This window comes from Aphis gossypii, chromosome 1, assembly GCF_020184175.1.
Source record: "Aphis gossypii isolate Hap1 chromosome 1, ASM2018417v2, whole genome shotgun sequence".
In the NCBI taxonomy this organism is placed as follows: Eukaryota; Metazoa; Arthropoda; class Insecta; order Hemiptera; family Aphididae; genus Aphis; species Aphis gossypii.
In genome coordinates this window covers 31666453-31693378 of record NC_065530.1, presented here as the reverse complement: position 1 = coordinate 31693378, position 26926 = coordinate 31666453, and the positions used below count along the sequence as shown (strand labels likewise).

General features: G+C 25.6%; 2 protein-coding genes and 1 long non-coding RNA gene across 3 annotated transcripts in view; 1 reads left to right on the top strand and 2 right to left on the bottom strand.

Annotated features, from left to right (window-relative positions):
- The window catches only part of LOC114119542 (uncharacterized protein DDB_G0283357-like), a 62064-nt gene extending 46337 nt beyond the window's left edge, over positions 1-15727 (bottom strand). Inside the window, 4 exon segments of the mRNA XM_050197049.1 lie at positions 4352-4497; positions 11186-11295; positions 15129-15491; positions 15574-15727. Of these exon segments, the coding sequence (XP_050053006.1) occupies positions 4352-4497; positions 11186-11295; positions 15129-15457 (585 nt within the window). The 5' untranslated portion in view covers positions 15458-15491; positions 15574-15727.
- Positions 6833-11297, top strand: LOC126548938 (uncharacterized). Its single transcript, XR_007603062.1, has 3 exons — positions 6833-7561; positions 7699-7840; positions 11173-11297. It is a non-coding gene; the product is annotated as an uncharacterized LOC126548938 (long non-coding RNA).
- Positions 15728-18224: 2497 nt separating the features above from the next.
- On the bottom strand, positions 18225-25851 carry LOC114119529 (chitin deacetylase 1). The gene is made up of 10 exons (XM_027981110.2): positions 25646-25851; positions 22585-22679; positions 22403-22514; positions 22212-22339; positions 21939-22144; positions 21235-21391; positions 20571-20709; positions 20219-20465; positions 19966-20157; positions 18225-18504 (listed from the first exon to the last, which is right to left on the bottom strand). Exons 1-10 carry the CDS (start codon positions 25698-25700, stop codon positions 18393-18395), a joined length of 1443 nt encoding a protein of 480 aa, XP_027836911.2. The 5' UTR covers positions 25701-25851; the 3' UTR covers positions 18225-18392.
- Positions 25852-26926: the final 1075 nt, after the last annotated feature.

Below are 26926 nucleotides of genomic sequence, written 5' to 3'. Positions count from 1 at the left end.
AACCATATATTATATTATATTATATTATATTAATGTTCAGAGTTACGCCGCGTCAAGTATATTAAAACGTTAAAAATAAATTTTTAGTGAACAATGTATACAATTTTTTTTAATAACTAAATAAGTATGCAAATTTTATATAAATTTTGTCGTAGTATGTATTATTTATATAATATTGTATTTATTATATAGATACTTTTATTCTTGAATTAATAAAAATTTAATCAGAAATAGGTAGGTATAGTTTATTGTTTTTTAATTTATTTTATATGTATATAATGTAATCAATCAGACACGTATTTCGTATGTATAACAGTGTGCGTGTGACAGTATTTATGTATATTAAAATTAATTTTGATAACATAACAGATAATTTTCTTATTTAATTTAGTTATTACTAATTTTATTAATATGAAGGAACATAGTACAGGTACCAATTATTTAATTAAATTTGGATTTTATAGTGTTATGACTAATGAGTAATATTTATAAAATGTTACTTGTTAGTATACATTATACATATTAACTGAACCATGTTAACTAAAATATGTAAACGAAGAAATTAAGTTAACATAGGTATCAAAACTTTTTTTATACCAATAGACGTATAATCTTATATAAATATTATATTATGTTTATGAATAGTATAACAGTCATAATTTTATTAGAATTGTACAGTTTCGTGTAGTTACGACGTTCATATAATATTTTATAAGGATTCATAAAAAACATTGATTTTTTTCTTTTTTTAATATTCATATGATCACATATCATGTTTTAAAATTTAAAAGATCATTATACTATATTTAGGTGATAATTAAATTTTGATATGCAGAAAAAAATGTTTTAGAATTAGTGCAAATGTATAATTATTGTTTTTAAATAGTAAAAACTAAACGTAAAAGCGTGTAAAATTTGAAATAATTTAAACTTGTTTTATATCTTGGTAACACATTTACAAGCAATGAAATACTGAAATGGGCACCTAACTTATTTTATTCTATATTTTATAATATCAGGAACGTCAATTTAGGGATTTAAAAAGTATCAACGGAAAAAATATTAATCATGAACTGAAACATAAAAAATTCAAGTACCTACTAATATAATAATTATAAAAAAAAATTATGTATTAATGAATTGCTACAGTCTTTTCTGCGGAAATTATATACAGTTTAGAAGGGTTTTTTTTTATCGAGTTTCTTCCTTTGCCATTTCCGCTTATAGTCCGGGAATCGGGATTCACTTATTTCTTTAAAAAATGTAATCAAACTGATAAAAAGCAAGAAAATTCATAATATTAAATAAATACAATTAAATCTACAAAATGTTTTAGTATACCTACGGATGTTTAAAAAAATCATTATGAATACATTTTATACTTTTATAAGGAAATGCATTTTACAAATGATGTACTAATACATTTTCTTACAACCTATATTATCGAATTTTTATATAGTTTATACCCCATATGTTTAATAAAAACACAGTGTTGTGAGTAATGAAATCAAAAGTTTAAAAACAAATATCATCACCCATTAAAACATAACACCGTATTTGTTACAATTTATTTTCAAAAATATATACCAACTGCGACGATAAAAATATTAAAAAATGAGAAATTAGTTAATAAATAATTTTATGTCTGTTAAATATTATCAATATATAATAATATACTATAATTTATTCATTTATCATATCATATAAAATTAAATAAAAACTTTTCGCATTACTAAATATTCATAAAATCATATTATAGTTCAAATGGACTGAAATATACCTGTTGTCTACCTTAGCAATAGGTCTTACCCCTTTCTTTGTCGAAACATACACAGATACAGTCAGAGAGAGAGAGAGAATAATCAGAATTGTACGCGTGTGGTTGGTGCCGCCGTAACTACTACTATTACTGCTACTACTACCTGTTGATTTGAATGAACTTTCCATACCAATGAAAAGTTCGGTGCACCAGAATTATTGTCTCCCAAATCTATATAGGTTAATTAATTTTATACGAATTGCTTAGAACTCAATTAAACTAATTAGATGTACCTACTACTTGAATTGTTTTCTATACCCATATCTATACTAAAAATCAATATAGGTAAGTATCGATTATTATATTGATTTTATTACGCAATACGTTTGGAAAATATTATTTTTATTTTCTTATATTGTCGTTAACTGATTATCGTTGAAGATTAGATTAGCATAAAATAATCATCTTCGTTTGTATGTTATAAAAATATAAAATGAACATTATTACAGTAAAATAGGGATTTTTATACATTTTAACGTACTTAAATTTTGTTTTTTAAAAAAATTAGTAAATAATATAAAATTATGGATGTTTTAATAATTTAAATAAATTAAGGTAAATATATAAGACGTTTGACGAGTTTTTTTTAAATATGAAGTACCTATTGCAGTTATTGTTTAAAATAAAAAAATATTCAAGTTGTTGATTGACTATATTTATTGGAGACAAACTGAACCACCAAAAAATCTTAAGATAATTTGAATACAACCGTAAAGTCACCCATCTTATTAGTTAACCTATACCTGATAAATTTAGAAAAATAATACGTGTTAATAAAAACCCAATTATTAATCTAAATTAATAAAAATCAGACAATTAATCTCGAATTGTACGTTGTTTATGTTTTGTTAATAAAAAAAAACAACTTTAGAATACTAGTAAATAAAAAATATTTCTTTACTTTTAATTTGTATACTTCAATTATAACCTAACAGCTATTACCTAAATTATGATTTAATTTTACAAAATATCATTTATACAAAATATTTTATAGATTTCTTTTACTAAAGATTCAAATTATGAATAATAAATAAAACAAAACTTCATGCTAATAATTTATTAAGTTGATACATAGAAATTAAATGTTTTGTGGAAAAATCTATAAACCTTTTAAATAAATTGTATTAGCTACCGTATATAATTCAATTTTAAGAGCAAAATGACTATTATGATAGACATTTTAAATATAATATGTATTTGAAGTTTGATTTGTTTCTGACATAAATGTTATTTGCCAGACAATGTTTATCTACAAACGTGTTCTATAGTCGACTCTAGATCAGTGCTCACTGTACAATAAAAAGCGGTACACCTTAGTTGTAGATACTAAAATCGAATAGTTATTTTTTATTTTTTTTAATATTTATATATATATATCTCATTATTATGTTATTCTGTGGAAATTTTGTACAGTTAAACGATAGTGGTTTCTATCACCATATCACTAAACGTTAAATTTACTATTTACTTACTAATAACACTAATAAAATAAATATATTATACATTTATACTATGTATATTAACGATATAATTGAGACTACTAACAAATACATTTGATAGATTTGTAAAAAAAAAAAAATAAGTCATAAGGAGATCAAACTTTAACATTGCCGTTCGGGTTTCACCCATATGTGTTGTTATCACTGTCTTACACATACATAACAATAAAATGGCAAATTTATAAATATTAGAGACGATTAACATACTATCGAATTTTTAGAAGAAAATATAATCTGGATCAGAGCAAATACAAATGTTCTCTAAGACAAATGATGAAAAACAGTAATAATTCGATATGTATGTTTTACTTGTTACGCTTGAATAAGATAGAAATAAGTGACAACACATGGGGTCGTAGCATCCTCATATAGAGAAAATATATATAATACATTTAAATAGTTTTTATTCTGTTGCATCAACAATTATATTAATTATATATTTTTATCTCGGAATATAGTTGCTATATAGATTTTCATTAAACGACCTACTGTTATTTAGCTTTAGTCTATATCTCTATCACGATTGGTTTTAGAAGCATCTGTTAAATACATGTCGATAAGTATATTGTATATAAATAAATGAAAATAAGTATATTATGAAAATATTCTTGAGTTTTATAAATAATATTAAGTTTAAACTACTAACCATAAGACCTTTTACGAATATTGTTTACAATAATATCACTATACAATACTTTATCGTTTAATCATGTTATAAATTTTATTAAAATTTAAAATACTTCTTTAATATATTATCGTACTACAACCTCCACATAACTGACTATAAAATATTATAAATATTTTCCAGTTACATAATAGAGTTACTGTTTGATAACCGTTAAGGATCAAATAATTTAAATGATAGGTATTAATATAGGTATATATTGTCACATATAGGTTAAAGACATCTAAGAAACATTTAATAAATATTTTCAACATTCATTTTTTTCATATTTACTTGTAAAATTTAAAAGTATAGTTGATTATATTTTATTCTTTAATTATAATATTTAGGCAAAAAATTACTACTTACCAGAGGCGTTATGATTGGTGTAGTACATGATTTTGAAAACTGGACTTTAACTAGTTTCCCAACTACTTTTGAACCACTGGAGGTATTAGGTTGTGTGGTATTTCTATTATTTGTAAATGTACATGTTAATTTTTCTTGATCATTTTCTAAAAATTAAATAAATTTATTAATAAATTAAAAAAAATAATAACTTAACAATAATAAGTTCTTCAACAATAAATTATTGATGAATTATTGATAAATTTTAAATTTAATAATGTCTATGTTTTTAAATTCATACATAATTGTTTATAAATTTCAACATTTTGTTTTATAGTACATTTTTATTGTACTTTCGTCATAGGTAATAGATACTATTGTAATTTGTACGTAGCATTTTACATTATTATATTCAGAGAGTAATAAATAAATTTGAATTAAATAAACTAATTTATATTATTATCTTCTTACTATTTCGAATAATTTTTATTTTATCAGTGAAATAAAATTAATAAAATTAATTAAATAAGTATTAATTCAAAACTAACATATTTTCTTTATTTTATTTTGAATTAATAAATAATCAGCAGTTATCTTAGAGTAAAAGTAAGAAAAGTCTATCTTTTGAAATACATTTTTATCCTTACTTAAGTGATTCAATTATGAATATTTTAGTATTTATGAAAAATACACTTTTAAATGCACTGTCAAATCAATATTAAATACTATAATACAATCAACACATTAACACAAAATAAATATAAATATTATACTAAATTTCACACATTTTGAAATTTAAATATTGGTATAAGCCCAATTTATATTTTAACTCATTTAATTTATATAAATACAGTTATGAAATTTACAGTAATTATAGTAGTACCTATTTAACACATTATAACAATATGGTTGAAGAATTATTTTTCAAACGAAACTCTTTTCTTGTAAAGTTTTAAAATTTCGTAGATATTCGCTATGTTGTTTTTGTATTCTAACGTATTACTGCCCGTTATACTACCTACTAATCAAAATGTCCGTGCAACAGTTCCAATTTTGTGTAGTTAGCTTGAATATTAGAATAATTTGCTTATTTACAAACTTAAAAGTAAGAACATTATCTGTATTATCTTATTAATAGTTTTACGATGTTTTAACTTTTAAGCAAGTTATAAGTTATAAAATATAAAAATGCTCATAACACCCATAAAAATAAAAATATTGTAAAAAATCAACAATAAAAGAAGAACACGGACAAAGTTCTTATCTTAGATTCGACGATGAGTCAATTTATTCTAATATTTAAGCCTTAAGGTATAACAACATTTCTTTCAAGAATTTCTGAACGCAAATTTTCTATTTTGTAATACGGGAACAACTTACAACATAGCGTAGTGTATGATGTCTTCTTAGCTTGACTGAGAAAGTACAAAATAAATCTTTATTTTCATAAACTCAACATTCAATATTTTATAAAAATAATACAAATATATCTATAAATACAATGAAAATATTTATATAATAATTAATTAAAAAATAAATATTAAATTAAATTTAGTAAAATTTGATATAATATGCGATCATTGCTATACTTTGGGTATTCGACGAGTAAATACTTAACTGAAATAGGATATTGATTAGTTTTTGTTTCATTGAGGGGTTAAATAACTATTGTATTATACGTAATATATCAGTTATTTTTTTTTAAGAGTGTTGCAACTTGCAATTAATCTTACTACATAACATATAAAACGTATAACCCGTCCAGTCTATCTCGGCATTCGGAAATCGTTAAGATGTTTTTAAAAACAAAACTGTAGTGGTCCAATAACTATATCATATTGAAAAAATGTTATTATCCTATTCGTTATCTTCGTTTATGAGATAATTTTTTTCAACATTATATAGTTTTTAGGCCAATGTTTTTTTTTTTCAAATCTTAACGGTTGCCAAGATGAACTAAACGGGTTATATTTTTATGATTTTAAGTATTTATCTAACTTAATAAGTGAATAAAATGGCGTTTTGACAACGATTTTTGAAATATCGTATGGTCAGTGTACCTTTGATATGTACCTATAAATAGTAAATCGTAATATTACCAATTCGCCGTTTGAAGAACCAAACAAATGTTCCGGTGTTACTGCTGGACTTTCATCGTGGATTGTGGTTAAATCAAAAACAATAATAACGATAATTCTTCATTGGTACATCGTAATATTATGATGTTCTACTGAATAATTATGACGAATAATGACGCGTCCAAGCAGCAGCAACACGACCGTCGTATTCGACGGGAAAAATTCGAATTACTTTAAATAACGACATGCATAATATTATATATAGGTATATATTATGTACGTAGATTGTTCTACGTGCACGCGAATATGATAGGTGTGGGTAGGCGTGGGTGTGTGTGGTGTGTTACAGTTGTACGCGTATACGTGTAAGCATAATATCGTGGGTATGTGTAGTTTTGGAGCGTTAGCGGAGCGTATTGAGCTTTTGCGCGCACGTGCTGGTTGCTGGTTGCCGGTTTGTCACGTATATACACATCGCGGTGCGCGCGCAGGTAAAAGATACACGCGCGCGCGCACGCGCACCACCGACAGACGCGTATATCCACTAAATGCTGAGCGCGACTGCGTCAGATTCGGCGGAACGGTACAGCAAACCACCCCGCGGGCAGGGCTGAACGCGTGCAGAAGGACAACAAACGGAAAAGGAGCGAGAAACGTTTATACGGTTAGGCCGCCGTCGCTCTACACACACACACACACACACACACACACACACACACACACACACACACACATGCGGTGATGGTGTCGCCAGAAGTCTTTTCTCGGTGTGCGTTTGCGCCCGCACCACCGTCACACCACCGGTGGCGGCGTGTGAACGTAATAATAATAATAATAACGGGTATATACGCGTGTGTTTGGTTGTGGGGAAGCCGTATGTTGGGGGTGGCGAGGGGGTTGTTCGAAGCGCGCGCGGCCGGCTGACGCGTGGGTAGCCGCCGCCACAGACGCCGACGCCGGCGGCCGACACAGGCGCGCGTGGCTCGGGCGACAGTGGCGGTGTTCGCGCGCACCGCCAGTGGAATCAATACCGCCGCCGCGGCCAATCCATCGGTTTTCGACCGCACGGCGCCGAGGCGCCGTCGACACGTCGCACCGCCACCGCCACCACCACCGCCACCACCACCACCACTCACCCGGTGAGCGTGTTCAGGTGTGTGTGACTATTTGGGAGTATACGTTTATAATATGCGAAAATCCTAAATGCCCTAAATAGTCTAAATGCTAATTACAATAATGTTATTATAATACTTGTGTGTATTTTATTGAGATTTTCATTTATTTTTTTAGAAAAATATCCTACTCCAGACGTTAAAATTAAAAATATAGGTTGCGATTTAAAAATCAAGAGTTTGTATTTGTATGGATTAACAAACGTCCGACAAACACAAGATTGAAAAAATAAACGCGATATGAAATATTAGAGTTGCATGTAAGTATAGGTAGTATATCTAATATTTTTCCAAAACAATATTTCGAAAAGGTTGTTTCGCATTATTAAAAAAAAAAATTACCTTATTTATAATACACCTAATACATAAATAAATATATATATATATATATATTTTTAATATTAAACAAATTATTCAAAACAATATCATGATAAAAGTACCTACTACACTATATTATAGGATTCGTGATAGTAGAATTCAGGGTGCTAAGTGGTAAGCACCCTTATCACCCTTTCTCCTCTGTGTTTGCTGTATAATATACTGTATGGATTTTTGGTCGAAGAGCGCGGGAGCGGTAGGCGTTGGTCGCCTATGTAGTATTCCGAGGGTTTCGTGGCTGATATGCCCGGGGTGGAGGGAAAATAAAACCATGCTCGGTGTAATAGGTTATATCAGGGTCGTGAAGAACGGTGTGGATTAGTGGCGACGGGGTAAACGCGAACGCGACAAACTCTTTCCTTATATAATATATGATATGTATGTATCGTATTATTATTGTATACGCATTAGTACATTACCCTTTCGTGTAATATAAGTGCAGGGTATCTCACGAACGGGTGTATATTGTATTAGGTATAGGTAGGTAATAATAATTATAATTTATGATATATTATTTTAAAGTAAAATTATGTATGAAAGGGTGAATATACATTGCATAGGCGCAGTAGGGTAGGTAAGGCGAAATTATATAACCTATATTTTATATAATTTTAGACATTTTTTTCCGTTTCATTCGGTCTTAAATAAAACCGAATCTGCAAGCGATTCGAAACGTAGTTTGACTTCGTAATGGCTATAGTAGTACACTAAGCGTATTTTATTAAAATAAGCAATGTGTGGCAGGTATAAACTAATTATACAATGACTTGAATTCATAGAGCAGGTGGTATATATTTAGTAGATGCAGTCCTCAAATTGAAAAAAAAATATTAAAAGAAAGAGTTTGTCACTGTGACTATTTACCTAAGTTCGAAATAATGATAATTATGATTAGAATAGGTTATCACTTATCAGTAATACTTATTCAGTATACCCGATAAAAGTAATATTATGAATATTCACTTAGTTATTTTTATCTATTGAATATCAATATAAAATAAATGAAATATTATAAATTGTGATATAGGCATAAGTAATAATAACTACCTATGTCATATTTGTATAACAAGAATAAAATGTGTTGAATGTAGGTAATTACATGTTGAAACATTGATAAAAACTATTCATAAATTATCTAAATAAAAACAATTTATTAGTTATTACTGTTATTAGTTAATTGTTAAGCTATCTACATTGTATATAGTATATTAAGTATCAATATATAACTATTATAACTACATAATATATTTGGATGCTTTGGGAGCGTTATAGACAATAACATACCTATAGTTTACTGTTATCTAATAAGAATTAAGAGCTGAATATTGTTAGAATGACAACATAATTCCTAGCTAAGCTTCTAAATGATAAAATTGGAATCATATTTTTTAATATTAACAACAGTGATATGAAAATTGATTTCTGTGCTCAGATAGTCGGTTGGTATTTATTTTGATAATTTATGTTTTATATATTTTAAGGCTAAAATTATTTAAATACAAAAACATAACCTTCCATTTTAAAACTCTAATTAATTAGTTTTTTTTCGCTTTTATTAAATTAAATTTAAAAATTTATTTTGCTATATCATCATATACATAGATGCTAAATCCTTTTAATAGTTACATATAATTTCTAGATAAATAATATAGATTTTATTATTGTGATTATAATAAAGTTTTTATTCCAAACTAAATTTTTGCATTAATACATAATGTACATTTTCATACGTGAGCGTATTACATACATCTTTACCAGTAAATACCTAGTTTGACCTTACATGCGTATACAATGTGATGTAGTGAAAAAAATCAATGAACATGTAAACTTACAAAACGTATTCCGGTCAAGTTGTCTCGTCAGTTTTCAAGCTCTTATCATGACAAGCATAGTAAAAAAAAAAAATATTGTAATAAAATAATAGTATTAGATTTTGTTAAAAAATTGCTCCTAGTATACAGTATAGGGCAACGGTTCAAAATGTATAGAATTTTTTTTTTGTTCTGTCTTTCGTGATATTCATAGCAGAACACCATTGTTGAATTTGGTTTAAAAAGGGCGCTGTGGAAAAAAGTTTGGGAACTGCTGTTATAAAGTATAATAATAATAAGTTACTCTAAAAAAATAAAAATTGTACGTAATATGTTTCATTATAAGATATTAAAATATATTATTACATTGGACTTTGTATTAAACTGAATACATAATTATTGGAATTGGCTGACAGACATGTTCGTGAACTTTTCATCTAAAGTTGTAACACGCGTAATTAGGAGGGGGTGTTTGTGGGATGGTTTCTGAAAACCCTGCAGTATGAGAATTGGTTGGACTTTGGACAAATTGCTCGCCTTTGTAAGCCATTCTTAAGTTCGTAAGCTCAATATTGTTATAATTATTTGTATACATTTAAATGAAGTTCTTAATATACGAAAACAACTAATAAGCATAATTACATGGTATGTACATTAAGTCACGTATAAAATGTGTAACTCTACAGTATTCCCCTATCCAATACACACCGTTATTATTGGTCATGAAAAATAAAAATATGTGATAATGCTGTAGAATTGGAAGTGTTATCAGAAGATAGGTGAAGGTGTTTTTCTCTCCTCATTCATAATATTTTGTTTTTCTCCCATAATATAAATAATAAAAATATATAATGTATACTATAATGAGTTGCCTTTCTCTGAGAAATCGGTCTAAGATTGCAACAAGATAGAATAACATAATATGGTCAACTCATGAACTTAGTTGAAATTTATAATTTATACAATTAGATACTTATTACATAAATATTTTAAATTTGTATGTAATATTGAATTATATTATAAAAAATCTGAAAACTGGATCTTAAGACTCAGCAAGGAAGCTTTTTATTATATCATATATTTATTAAAAGAAAAGTGTATTGCGGTTCTTAAAGTAATTATAAATTGAATTATAATATCTATTTGATAATATTGATTACATTTTTTTTTTTTTTTTTTTTTAATAGCTAATTATTTAAATATTAAAATAAAAGTTATCTTTATCAGCCTCGACATTTTATATTAACTATTAACATATTGTACTCTTTTATTATAAAGTTATATTATATTATTATAAACTATTTATGATATTTGAATTAGTTTTATTCATTATGATATTATTATCTATTATAATTTATAACAAATATATTAGTAATAACTAATAAACTCTTAACGTGTTACAGTTAAAAATATTACCTGCATGATATGGAAGTTCTGGTAAATTGTACATCGTGCGAGCTTTAGTTGCAGTTTCATAATATTTATGTTTGTCTCTGATATTTAAATGTTTCCACATATAGTTGAGTCTAATAAGTTTAAAAAAGTAAAAATAAACTTTTATTAATAATAATAATATTAATTATTATTTAAAATTATTTGGATTGGAATTGTTTTAAAAAATGTTAATAAAATCATCAACAAGTTATAAAATTTTAATTTTTTTATTATTGTCTATTATAGTTTGTAAGGGTATTACAATTTTATATATATAAAAAAAAAACCTGAAGAACTCGCTAAACTATAAAGTAAATTTTGAGTTAACTTTGTTGACCATTATTGTATAGGACACTGTGATATTAATATATACATGTTAAATTTGAATTAAATGACAAATCATTGTATGTATATTGTATATTATTCAGAGCGGAGATAGTGTGTGCATCTTTATTTTTATTGTTAAAAGTTATTATTATTATTTTTTTTTAATTAGCAATACCAATATTTCCATAGGTACTTATGTTAAACTTGCACTAGGTAATATTTTATACAATACCATATAATAACAAATATTGTTGATTGGTAAAAATTACATTATATAAATATTATTATTAGATAATAAGTTATTAACTTAAAAAGTTAAAAGTGTTATAACTTTCAAATTAAGATCATGAAACCGTAGAATGATAATATTCATATACAATATTATTATAAACTAACTATATAAATAGGTACTAAATACTGTTTTAATCAACTATTAGAAAAATTGTTCTCTTTAACTTAATGTGTTGAATTTTTAACATAACTGATTATCATATAATCGAATATCTGACTAGGTAGGTACTTATGTTTTTGGCGAAAATTAAAGTAATTAGTGAACAATTATTTTTAATTTTGTATACCAATTTCTACACTGATATAATTATGTGTTAAGGTTAGTCATAAAACTGATGACGAAGTATATTCTTAATGTATTTATGAATGTTAGTACCTATTTAAAAATATTCAATTTTTAATGTTGTTATATGAATATCAATCTTATTAGAATAGATTTATTTTTAATAACTGTATTTGTTATAACTTATTATTGTGTCAATATTGTGATTAGATACTGGTTTGTTATAAATTCATGGAGATTATAAGTATTATTTTTATAAATTCTATCGAATAAAAAAAATAATTATGTTAACTGCATACACATAGGTACATTTATTTAGTTATAATCGTATAGTATAAGTTTAAGGACGATAAAAACATTTTAAACTTCATTTAATTTTCAAATCTAGCTACTTGATAATTTATGAAAATTTATTTTGGTATATAATAATAATCCATCAGTTCTATTACTTAAAGGTTGAATTGTTTTTACATAGTTTTCGACCTCTACTCTCCTCTAAATGTCATCTACAATATCAACACGTTTATTATAGTGGAGCATTATTAATCGGCCATTATGTTTATTTATTATCATTTTATACTAGACACTTGTTGTTCAGCTACGCAAACTGCTCAAATCGTCCAAGTTTTATTTTTTCTTTCAATATGTTACAGTTTATTTAGAATTGGGATAGTATTTTTATTAAACTTTTATCAAAGTTTCCTTTAAGTAACAACTTTTATAACATTAATTTTACGACAAGACATGTGACTAAGATTTTGAAGAGAAAAATGTAACACGTGGTAAAATATACATAAAGAAACGTCTCTCTCAGAATTCCCTGGACATTTACTCAAAATACTCAATGGCAAACTGGAAAGATATCAATTATTAAAACTAAAGAAAAAAAATTAGAAAAAAACATTGTATTTATCGTGTTATCGTGATAACGTTCTACATTATCAGAAAAAAGCGGGTAAGTGGGTACCGCTCTGCTGTACTTTAGGTGCCGTGTGGATTGCTAGGACTGTTAAATATGAATCCAATAATAGGTGTCATTGTAAACGAAAAACGATTCTAAACGAAGATGATTTGTTAGCCTAAGATATTGTTTCCAATGGTTGGTGAAGAAGGTGGTTTATATTTTAATGGTCTGATTACACCAACATTTTAGTTCTTTTATAATTATTGCAAGCTAAACCCATAGAAAATCTTGTATTAAATTTTCAACTCTTAGCTACTAAAATTTTTTATGAATTATACCTATAAAATAATTTGCAAATATTCATGATTTTGACGAAATTTCATCAATATTTGAACTTAAAATGCTAATAAAAAAATTATGCCTAAAAATTGTGCCTATGTATTCTTATAATTTTTTAATTACTTTAAGAATAACTTATGAAGAACTTTGTATTACATTTTCAAGTATTTTGACTTGGCCATAAAATTGTATAGACATTTCAAAAAAAATTCTCAGAAAAATCGAAAATTTCAGTTGTCTATAAATAGCTCAAAAAAATTCAAAATATTTTGAAAATTAAATCATGTAAAGAAAATGCCAATCTAAATAACTGTTGAAATTTTCAAGTATCTACAATTTGTACTTTTTGAAAAATAACAAATATTTAAAATCGTTTGAGGATAAATCGTAATCGTTACGCGATTTCGTAAAAATTTAATTTCAAACGCCCTTAAATTTTTTCTATAATGATGCTTCGAGTTTTTTTTTATAGTTACTTCAAGGAAAATTTATTGAAAATATAGTGTTGCATTTTTTAACCTTAGATATAAACACAAAAAGTTTTATGATTTTTCAACTACAAAATTACTTGCAAATTTTCGTGATTTTGACATATTTCGTAAAAATTTGAACTATAAACGCTTATAAAAAAAAGTGTGATTAACGATTTTTATTTTTTTTAAAACTACAATAAAAAGCTCATAAGGAACCTTATATTAAATTTTCAAGTTTTTCTAGCCAAAATTTTTTTATCGACACTTAAAAAAAGATTTCAGTTGTCTATAAATAGCTCAAAAAGGTCAAAATATTTTGAAAATTTAGCCATGTATTAATAACAATAATATAAATATGTGGTGAAAATTTCAAGTATTTACAGTGATTAGTTTTTGAGTTACCACCATTTAAAAATTTCGTCGAAAACTGGTTTTGCGTAAAAATTCCCGTTTTCCGTCATTTTTTTGATTTTCTCGATTTTTTTGAAAACTGTTGGAAAATGTTTACTTTTGACCTCTATAATACTCCAAGGATATTCACTTTGCCATTGGAAACCACCCCCAGAGTTTGAAATTGAAGCGTTATTTCGACTAGTTATGCTGTACAAAGACAAAATAAAAAAAAAAATAACACACATCATCGTAAAATCAATAAATTCATCACTCCGTTCAGAATCTAAAATGATAGAGATTGAATTGAATCTTTATTTTAAATAATTTTTATTACCTATAAATTTTTATACCGATATGTTTTCAAACAATCGTGTAGGACGTAGGCATCGGTCTTCAGGATTTTAATAACTGATTGTAGATACACATATATAATATACTTATATACTATTATAATGCTCTTAGTTTCTGATAAGTATACTATTATGGTCTATAGAATTATATAAATTAACTAATGTTGCTATTGTTTAAACATACTGTAATTTGGAATTTATTTAACTATTTATTTATATAGCTGTTTAAGTTAGTTTTGAATATTGGCTACTTATTGTACTTATCATCTAATTTATCTAACTTATTGTATACAGAATTATTAATTATAATATACAAAGGTACTATGCTTAGGTCCTAATCTAACCACGTATATTTGACTGTTATCATGAAGTGTAAAATTTACGATATTGTGTTAAAATAATGATACCTACTATTAGTTTATTTATAAACGATAAATTAATAACTAACTAATCTATACGTAGGTAGGTATAACGTTTACTTTAATATTAACTTAATCAATAGAATAGGTAGTATAAAACTATAAAATATGTAATGTTAAAAGCTATTTTTGTTGTAAATACTTACATAGATTTGTAATAAGTTTCGCTTTTATTGGGGTATAAGTAATTAAGCTGTTTACGAAAATCTTCACAGAATATATAAAATGAGCTGAAGCTCAAATTTGCCCTTGCTCGACCATACACTCGTTTTACAGTCTTATTCTCATTGGGTATTGATTTCGATTGATGTATTGTATGATTATTAATAGAAGCAGATAACTCTGGTTGTAATGCAATGTTAAATTTTGGCTGAATCTTAAATTTTGACTGGATTTCTGATTTTGACACAATTACTGGTTTTGGTAAAGGTTTTGATTTTTTTTCAGGAATATCTTCATTATTGATGAAATACATTGCTCTAACATCAATTTTCAAATCAACTATATACCTAAATATGATTTGAGCAAATCAAAATATTTTTGTATTTCAGATTTAAAATTAAACTATGTAAAATTAAAAACTGTATTTACCTGTGTTGAAGTTTATCAAACAATTTAATATTTTAACCATCCAGATATAAATTCCTATTCTTTATTCTTCATTAGCAAATTATCTATAATTAATAATATCGTTTTATTTAACAAAATAGATAATTACGAAAAAAAACATCTTTTAACAATTTTCCAAATGACAGAAAACTGGGTACACATAGAGACATAGAAGTGCATAACCGATGAGCGTCATGGAAGAAAAATAAATTCAACATCGTTTGCGTGCATGAAAAATCTTGTAGGTATAACAAATTGTTCCAATTGATAAATTTAAATTTAAACATCGTTCTATTTATTATGCACGTATGTGGTTTTATTGAGGGATATGATATTGATTAACTTGTGTGTACAAATAGTTAGGTGATATTAAACTATATACCTATTGGTACAATAATTATTTTTAAAAATAAATAACATTAATAAATATATTATTTATTACCATTTATACCTATGTCCTGTTAATAATTTACTTATATAAAGATGAAAATTTTTATAAACAATTATAATGGTGTAAATAATAATAGTTTTCAAGTTGTAGATAGATTATAGTTTATATTTCAAACATCTTTTAAAACAACTTTTTCATACTTATTTTTAAGTGTTGGTTACCTATATAATTGTTAATTATACATTTTTACAATTATACAATTATACATTTACAATATATGTACACTTAACATCTGAATGTAATAATTTATAATATCTATTACTTATATTAAAAATGACCAACTATAATTTTACAATAATATTCCATTTATACAAAATATTATAATAATCAATTCTCAAAAATATTATCTATTTATAATACAGTAATAATAATATTATGATATATTAAGACTAGGTTAAGTGAAGTATCTATTACCTAGAGGTATAGGTTTAGTTAAATCCATAGTAGATATTATCTATGATTAGTGTCCCTCAACACTTGTCAGTTGTCATATTTTAAAATTATACAATCTCAACAGCAGTCAGCAAAATCTACTTTCAACAAATCCACAACTCGTTCATTAATCCTAGTGGTAAGTACATTTACTACATTTTAATATTTTATCCACTCGACTTCTGCGATTGATAATTAACAAACTTCAATTATGTAACTAACATAATTATAACGCGATATAAATAAATAATTATTTTATCGTACCTCAGACATCATCAGCTACCCGTTATAAATTTATGTATAATAATATTATTAAAATAATAATTAAAATTTAGTAGGTACCTAGAGCGTAATGCGTAAAAGATTGGGTTAGTGGGACAGAGGGTAGATGACTGATGAGTACTAGTAATCAGTTGTAGGACTCTGAGGCGGCACTGAAAATAACATCGGTCAGAACTCGGAATATTATTATTACAATAATAATATTCTTTATTTCATTTCGCATAACTGCATACGCCATCTATGTGCTGTTATTAGAGCTATTCTATATTGAGAGCATAATATATATAATATATAATATATATATTTTCCGACACACCGCGCAACGTCGATTAAAAAAACGTGATATTATTTTGATATAATTTGATATAATTAATATAATATGAAAATTACGGTCTTGAATAATTTCTAATGGTTATGACCACGGTTTAAGAAATATTCATAATATGCTATACTTATTAATATACTAGTGTAGATCGTGAAATAAATACGATAACTGATAATGTATAATTTAAAATTTTAATTAATACTCATGTGCGAAGATAAAGTTTTAAAAATAAGAATCTTTGTTTTTAAAAAATTTTAATTTATTCAAGTAACGTTTAATACATTGAAGCAAATAAACTATAATTAAGAGACTTGAAAATACACGAAAAGAACTAAGGAAGTCACATAGTTGAGACCAAGAGACCACCTAACTAATATAATTTTAAATTATTTAAATATTCACGTGTTAGGTCACAGAACCAGTTCTGTTTTAAGTGTCTATTTTGTTTTGGCGAGATTGAAACTAAATAACTGATAAATTGATTGGAATTGTATTGAAATAATGAGTGGAAGTGATTGCCAAAAAAGTGTAGTAATTTCATTGTTTGGACACGTTTTTAGGTCAACTAGGTACCCTGAAATATTACCTATAACTAATAAACCAAAGTCGAAAATGTTTCGACTCGAAATTATAAATTTATGTTTAAAAATGTTGATTTGAAATATCTGTTCTTTTAACACTCATTGTAAATATTAACCATTTACATAAATTTAATTATCTATGATCTATATCGATCATGTAATACACAAGTAGGTATTAACACATTGGCATATTGCACTTAGTAACATTTAACAATATAGTTACGGTCATCTATTAATGTTGTATAAAACTCAACGTTTAAATAGTTAAATACCTATTTAGGTAAATAATTATTTTTTAAACAAATTTTTCGGATTTCACTTAACTAAATTAACTACTATAAATATGTAAATACTAATAGAATATTTAAATATTAGAAAAATATGATTAAATAAAAAAAAAAATTTACGAAAAACGTTTGGTTTGCAACTTTATTAAAAAATAAAAATATTAACTACATTATTTTAGGACAATATAGACTTTATAATCATGCTATTCTGTGATTTGTAATATTTATTCATTTAATTCTTATTACTATTACAAAAACTTGTATTGTACCATTGATAAAATTCTGAAATCTTTAATATTTATTAAAATAAAATAATTTGTGATACAATAGGTATTTATCAAATAATTTAAACTGAATTAAATACTAAACATTAAATTAATTGAAAAAATGAAAAATAAAATAATAAATATTTTTGGCTTATAAAGTAAAAAATAATTATTAAACTATTTTTTTCTGTTCTCTGGAGAGTACACATCAGCTCCAGCAACACCAGTGCCTTTTGAATCACCAAGCCATGGATATTTCCTCGGACATTCCTTGCACGTTGACAAATACCTGAAATCATCATACAATAATATATTCATTATTCATTTTTTTTCTTCTAAAATACTTAAAAATAATTATATTTTGATACATTAATTTGTTTTTATTTTTAAATTAAATTTATAATTTATACCATTGGGGCATAATAAGTAAAGATGCTACAAGCGTAATTACATACAAATTACCAGAAAATCCTAGTAATAGTAGGCACATAATACATGACATTTTTTTAGGAAAGTGATCACCTATTAGTAACACTTTATTATTTTTTTACTATTTTGTTTATTTTTTATATTTTTAATAATTTATTTAATTAACGTTATTTAGGTGTCAACATGTCACGATATCATTTCCGTTTTAAACGTCTAGGAGAGTTACTGGGGGTTGTAGTATAAGCGAAATTTCTGATAAGAGGATTGGGATGAAATAATGTGCAAGCATTGAAATAATATACTTTAGCTTTCTCGTAAACTAAAGGTATTTTATGGTGTGGTTAGAGACATAAGAAGGGACGTTTAATAATTTGCAAAGTGCAACGTTTTGGAATAATTCAATTGGTATTTTTTTGCATTTTCCCAGAGCTGAAGACCATATGTCCAAATAGGCTTTAGTAGTGATTTATAAATAAGTTTATGTTAGTATTTATGTGAGTATATTTATTAATTATTATTGTTGGTGAAGTTTCTTTAGTAGGTGTAGGTGTAGATATATAGGTATATTTGTTCTTTTGGATTTGATATGCTGAGCCTAAGTTAACCTTTTATCAAGGGTCAGACCAAAATATTTAACATTCAAAACACTAGGAATTATGGTGTTGTAAATAAAGATATCAGGGCATTCGGTGAGTCTAAGGGTGAATGTATAGATTTTGATTGATTTATTTTAAATCTCTAGTCGGCGTACCACTTTTCTATGAAAATGAGGAAAATTATTAAATAGATTTTATGTAAATAAATTATGTTGTTAAGTTGGGGAAACATTTTAAAACAATTGAAACTGCAATTTATATTTAATTTCTTATTTTAATTAATCACTTATTATATTTTGTAGATACAAGCTATAGGTATATAAACTATAGTCAATAGGTGATAGTGATCCTGTTTGTGACTAACCATCAACTATTCAAGTAATAAAAGTTGTTAATGCACTCAATGATACTAATTGCGATATTTACATATTTACGATATTATTAATTTTTATTACCTTGAAATGTCTAAATTTCCAAAAAAAAAAATTATTCGAGTATTCAATAATCTATTTTTAAACTCACGTTTATATGCATAACCAAAAGTATTTACTTCACTCTTCAACTTATATTATATGTATATTATAATTTATGAACGAAGAATAATGCTATTGAACGATTTTGTACATCAAAATAAATACATCGCTCGAACATTTTATAAAAAGTTTATAGTTTTTTACTAAGTCAGTAACAATGTAACATAATACACATGGATTATAATAAATTACCTCGTTCCGGATATATTGGTTTCTGGATGCTTAAATGATAATGGACATTTGTTCGGTAAATTACAAGGCGGTGCAGGTAATTGCTCAGGCTTATCACACATCCATGGTTCAAATCCAGACAAATCTTTGGTGGTCTTTGGGTCAGTCATCCACGTTAACATTTGTGTGGTTGTGACAAACCATACGTCCGGTCTAAATTAAAAATATAGTTTCAATTAGTTGATCAACCTTTACAATTCTAAGTCTTAATTACTGTTTATTTGCCCAATCAATGAACTTATGTAGTCCATCTTCAAGCTCTTTAATTTGGAACCAGTTGGTGTGGAAAGGCATCATGTAAGGTGCCCGATTTTGCGAATAATACCGTTCGAAATCTTCACGGAGCCATTCGAACACTTCATTAGCATCATGACTATGTAATACACATTGATCTAAGTATGGACAGTGACCGCCTTCGTAAGTCGCCACGTAATGGGCGTTTAAAGGAACTTCCCAAGTACCTGAAAATATTATTTGAAAAAAATGAAACATTATATTTTACATTATTTATAAAAAATCGAATGATCAAACTGAAATTGATTATACTTTTTGTTTTAGAAATTAACCTTTAAATGATTTTGTTGGGCAAGTTCCAGACTTGCATTCATGTGGAATTTTATAATCTAAAGAATATGGCCATATTGGTACTCTAGACGGAGGAATACCGATCGAACTATCATATACGAATCCATAGTCTTCGATTACCTAGAAATAAATTAATATATTAAATCATTGTCTACAATTGAAAAGATTTGAACGTTTTCCAATTGTGTTATTTTTAAAATTTATATATTAAGTCAAAACTTTTAATCTATTCTATTAAAAAAAAAGGAAAATCGATTTTCAGTAAAAACTAGTCAAATACCTAATTATTATATTATAATTAAAGAAGGGTTTAAAAAGTAATTATATGTCAGAATAAATATGTGTAAAACTATTACAGATTAAGTATTATTGCTAATAAAAATCAGGTTTTTTAAAATAAGATGAAGTAGTAAATTATATATCGTTGATAAAAAATATAAAAATTGCATACTATACAAAAGTACATAAATACAATTTGAAAATATGTGATAAGAAACCTAGACTAAAAATGTATTAAATTTATTAAAGAAAAGAAAAAAATTATAAAACTATAAATTTTAAAATATCATAAAATATAAAATAATATATTATATATATTTTTATTAATCTATTGTATATATAAGTATATAAAAAGTATATAAAAACCTCGTATTGTGTGTTTCTACCAGGCTTCAGGAATGGTGCTCTCATACCAACTATATCGCTTTTGGTTAAATTTGCAAAGTTGACTAAAATCTCTCTCATTCCAATCATTTCAGCAACCCACTCTTCATATCCTTTATCATGTAGGCCTTTTTGTAATCTACAAATACATAGCTTAATTTTAATTAACTATTTTATTTTTTTAATATCGTTAATATTAATAGTTAGAATATGTATTGTAAACCACAAAAACAGTAGAATAAGAATTTTGAATAAAACAAATAACAAAAGTGGATTCTTTTTATTACTAATTTTAAAATTATTTATTGTTTTAATAATTATAAAATTATTGTAAAATAATAACAATTATTATTATTATTATTATTATTATTATTATGATCTTTATTTAATATAATTAAGGAATTTTAGAACTATTATAAGATTATTCAATTTAAATTGTATTAAACAATAAATTTATTCTGTTAATATGTTTTTAAAAATAATTAGTATAAACTAATATTAATTTAACTCTAAAAAGCCATTCAAAATCAAAATATAGAATCCAAAATGTCTTAAATGTATCCAAATCTATAATCTAAATTTTAAGTATCAAGGTTTTATAAACATCAATAATATAATCATGTTGTTTTATAAACTCAATATAATTATTTAAGTACATTATATATTATATATTTATATATACTTACGACACAGTTTCAACACCAATCTCATGGCCTCTGTGTGCAAATTCTTGTACCATATTATAGTCACAGTATTCGTGCGATATGAAGAATGTACCTTTAATGAGACATCCGTTAGGATTTTTCTTATTGTGGGAAAACACTTTTTGATAGTGATCATAATTATTTTGATTCAACGCTCCGTCAAATGTCAACAGTATCATTTGAGGTGTCTAATAAAATTTTTGAGAATATATAAGCAAAGTCAAAATATTATTTTATTAAAGTAAAAATAAAAACCTCTTTTGGATCTAGACCACCGGGTACGATGGTTCCGTCTCTGGAGCAAAAACAATAAGGTAATGTACACTGGCTTGTATCACATTTTTGAGCTAAATCAATAGGATTCTCTGTACTTGGTGCTTCAGCTAAATCAAATCATGATATATTGTTAGTATATTGTATTACTTATTAATATAAAAAAAACTTACTTGTAGGAAGAGGTCCACATCGGGCTTCATTTTTAAACGTACATAATTTATTAACATCATCAAAGTATAAGCCAGCAGGACAACGGTTTAAGTATGGAAAATTATCTACACACTGAAAACGTATTGTGTTTTAAAAATATACAGACATTTACTTATATACAATCAAATGTTAAAAAAAATACCTGATAAAATCGACGACATGTGGCTGGATCAGCATAGTTTCCATTTCCACCGACTTCAGGGCAAACAAAGGTTTCTCCAGTAGTTTCACATAGCGCTAAAAATAAATTTAAAAATATTCACGTTTTACATATTAAGTATAATTGCATTAATTATGTTATATAATTATTATAACAAGTAAGGGCATAAAGTATTTATGATGTATCAAGGTTTTATCGTCATATTATATTGTGTACCTATTTAAATAATACAAATTATATAACATTATGAAATTTAAATATTATTTTAAAAATGCATTAAATATTTTATAGATTTGTTATAAGTTCCAAGGTTATTTTCATTCACCATATTTTTTCTATTTTAATAAAAACTATAGAGATAAATAAGTTCAAAATAATAAATGGTCTTAGATTTATAAATGTAAAAAGAAAACGTATCAAAAATAGTCAAAATAAACCTGTTATGATAAAAAAAAATCCGATAAAGGTAAAAAATTTACATTAAATTTATGTAAAAATTTAGTCGACCACTTCTTGAAATTAATTTAAGTATTATACTTCTATTACATTTAATACGAAGTCACAAAATAAATATAGGTACCTACTGGTTATTTGCGAGTTTACGACAGGATTAATTTCTTTATATTTAGGAGATATAAAATTATAAGGCAATTGTGATTTATAAATTATATTTATGTATGATTATTATGAAATTATATACTTCATAAAAAAAATACTTCAATACTTTCAATTTAATGTTAGGTTTATAGAGTCATGTTTTTAACTTCGATTGTAAATTTGTTAAAAACAAATCATTATTTTACAGAAATACAACATAATATACTCTTAGTATATAACATTGACACCAAAACTACGCAAACATTTGAATTATTTATTGATCGATAGATACAGTTATTTATAAAATGTGTTCGAATTATGTTTTATATTTATATATGTGTATATTTGATCAAATTACAATTTATCGCAGGAATAGTAGGCTAATATAAATTAGTTTGGTGCACCATGTCTTGAGAATGTCTAGTAAAGTTCAACGTTCTTTAGCGACCTTAGCACATATTATAATTATTAAAAACTCCACATACATTTTTTCATTATGCTACAAGAATAATAATTACATAACGACGCGTGAGAAGGTATTGTGGGAAGTGATAGTAGACCATGTGGTATACACATAATCGACATTTAAAAAGATGAATTGAAATGTTACGCTTTCACAGTAAGGCCAAATATTAATCTCAATACAATAATGTCTGAAATTTTCAGCTTCTAAAACGAATAAATAGTTGTTTTTTTTAAATAAAACCCATGCTCATACGTATGTATGAAAATACTAAAATATTGATTTGATGATCGTGTTTTATTTTTTCCAGCATTTATAAATTGTTACTAATTGTTATTTGAAATCGGTTTCACTGATTTCACTTTTACCCACCGTGAGCTTGTTACGATTTATTACCAATTTCTCCTAATATAAAATAAATGATAGTAACTAATTTCAAGCAAGTGACTTGTTGATTCAAATTGAAGAAATATTTATTTCTTAAATGTCAAATAATTTGCATAATTCTAGCAAAAAGAGTACTTATAATATTTATTGGACTTGTAATGATATTTTTTTTTACAATTTTTCAGACATAGAAAAAGCTCCTAAAGTTAAATTTAGTTTTATTATTATTATTATTTTTTTTTTTGTTACAAATTGAGTCCAGTTGACACACTGAGAAATCTTAAGATTAAAATCTACATCTTTAGATTTACATTGACATGACATCTTAAGATTTTGGCAATATTTTTCCAAACTATTGACAACTGGGAAAAAATATCAATAAACGACGTTTTTTAATTTAATCGAACGTTGCACAGAATCGTGTTACGAATACGATGGTTGATAGTACCTATATAATATTAATACATTAGTTTTTCAGTATTTGATATCGATGTATGAATCAATAATTCAACATCCATTCTCTGTATTTTTAATATACTTCTGGATTGTTTTATATTATATCTACATTTTTATTCATTGGGAACCAAAAGTAACAGATAAATAATGATTTCACTTAATTTATCTGATTTCTGTATATTATATTAACTGCATTGCCAGATTGCCTATCAACATAATTTAGTTTATTTTTCAAATCCGAACTTTACCAATCATTAGTTTGATGACCGTATATCCGTAAAAAATTCAAATAGTCTAAACATTTCAAAAACCAATGATATCATGTAATCGAATAAAATACATATTATAAATGTTAATTCAATTTTAAAATTATATGACAATTACAATATTTTAAAATAGTTATAATATTTTTTCAGTTAATACAAGAAAAAAGATATACCAATATACCATTTATATTTTCTATAATTCATCTTTATTGTAAATTTTCATTAAAGAATATATTTTTAAATGGTTAGGAGTGTCCAATATCAATATAATTTAATAGGCTGCACTTTAAATACACATTAATTTGTTATTTAACTGAAAAATTCAGACTTTCGTTAATGGCCATGACATTATACCTGTCGTATTTACAAAATGCGTGCATATATAGCTATTATTATGTTATTAAACTCGTAGTTTTAATGAAATATTATGATCGGCATGCTTATTTAATATTTTATCGAAAATAACCAAATCACAGACAGTAAGTATAATATAATATGTGTAATAGTGTAGTGCACTAATAAATATCTATAATCTACATAGATAAAAAAAATTGTATTTAAAATTATTCAACAATACTATTTTAAACTGCATTACCTATAGTTTATATAAACTTAAAGTTGATAAGATGAATTAAAATATGCTCTATAAAACTTAAGTTATGCAATGTACCTATATAATTATATTATGTCCGGTTGTATAAAAATGTTAATAAATTCTATGCAATGCAAAAGATATATTATATCTTTGCATACAAAACAAACACGAGTATCTGCTTCGTAAATATTTGTTGTAGTTTTCTAAATGATTTGTATTTAGTTTAATATTACGGCTAAAACATTATTTTTGAAATAATTTAACAAAACATACACTTACCGATTGGAAAAACGTAAAGCGCAATCACTGCGATCACTTTAAGTGCAGAATCCATTCTTACACCGTAGTCTTGGTTTACGAGATCACAAAAAAACAAAAAAAAAAAACCCAAATATTTACGTCATTTTTTCGAAAGCAATATTCTTTATTCTACCAGTGACCAACTTGCTTGCGTACTGTTGCTGAACTGTGTTGTACGGGTGCACTGCGTACGGTGGTAACCTAAGGTTGACCACTTTCTCACACCATAACCAGTTCCAAGACAATTTTTGATTCATCATTATCATTTTTACTACTACTATACCTAATTATTATTATATTTATTACTATCGTCAACAAAATCGTTCGTATTATGTGTGTACCTATATAATATAATATAATACGATATATTCAAGTGTGGTTGTGTTTGTTGCATACAAAGTCAAGGACACGATGGATCAACGTAGACAGACAAATAATTCGTAATGGTTTATTCTTTATTCCATTGAATAACGTACAATAAGAGACTTATTTTTTCTTTATTTAACATTAATAGATATATTTCATATGGGTATAATATGTAGGTACTCAAGTGATGAAATAGACATAATTCAGTAGGTATGTATTACGTAACTTCACTTACAAAAAAATAAAATCTAAATACGTGAAAATCGATTTGAAACATACCTATATACACTATAACATTTGAATAGAGGGCTAAAAGAATACTTTAATAATACATTTTAACTGTTAGTCTAATTAAATAATAAAAGTTTATAGTTATAGGTAAGTACGTATATGTTGTGTGCTATGTATAAATATTATTTATAGAAATATGTATTATCTACGTGTATTTATACTTTCGAAAAAACAATTCTGATCTATGATATATAAGATATAACAAATTATTTGAATCGTTATTTCAAATCAAGAAAAAGTTAGATAAAGTTTGGTTTAATATTATAATATATAATGAAAAAAACACACGTGACATTTCGTTCGTACTTTCTCTAGAACAAACAAACAGTTAGATGTATTCATCATTGATTTTCGAAACCAGAAGTTCAAGATTTATTACTTTCTTTTAAAACGTTTTTCAATCAACTGAAAAAACTTGATAATAGAATGTTAAGATACGTCATTATGTGATCAATTAATTACCAGATTCAATATAAAATAATCCAGATTGCTATTTGGATAAATAAATTCCTTATAATTAAAAAAAATATATATATCATCGTTCATTTAATTACCTATTTGTTTTCTTATTTTACCGATTATCAACGATATTTTAATTTCCGT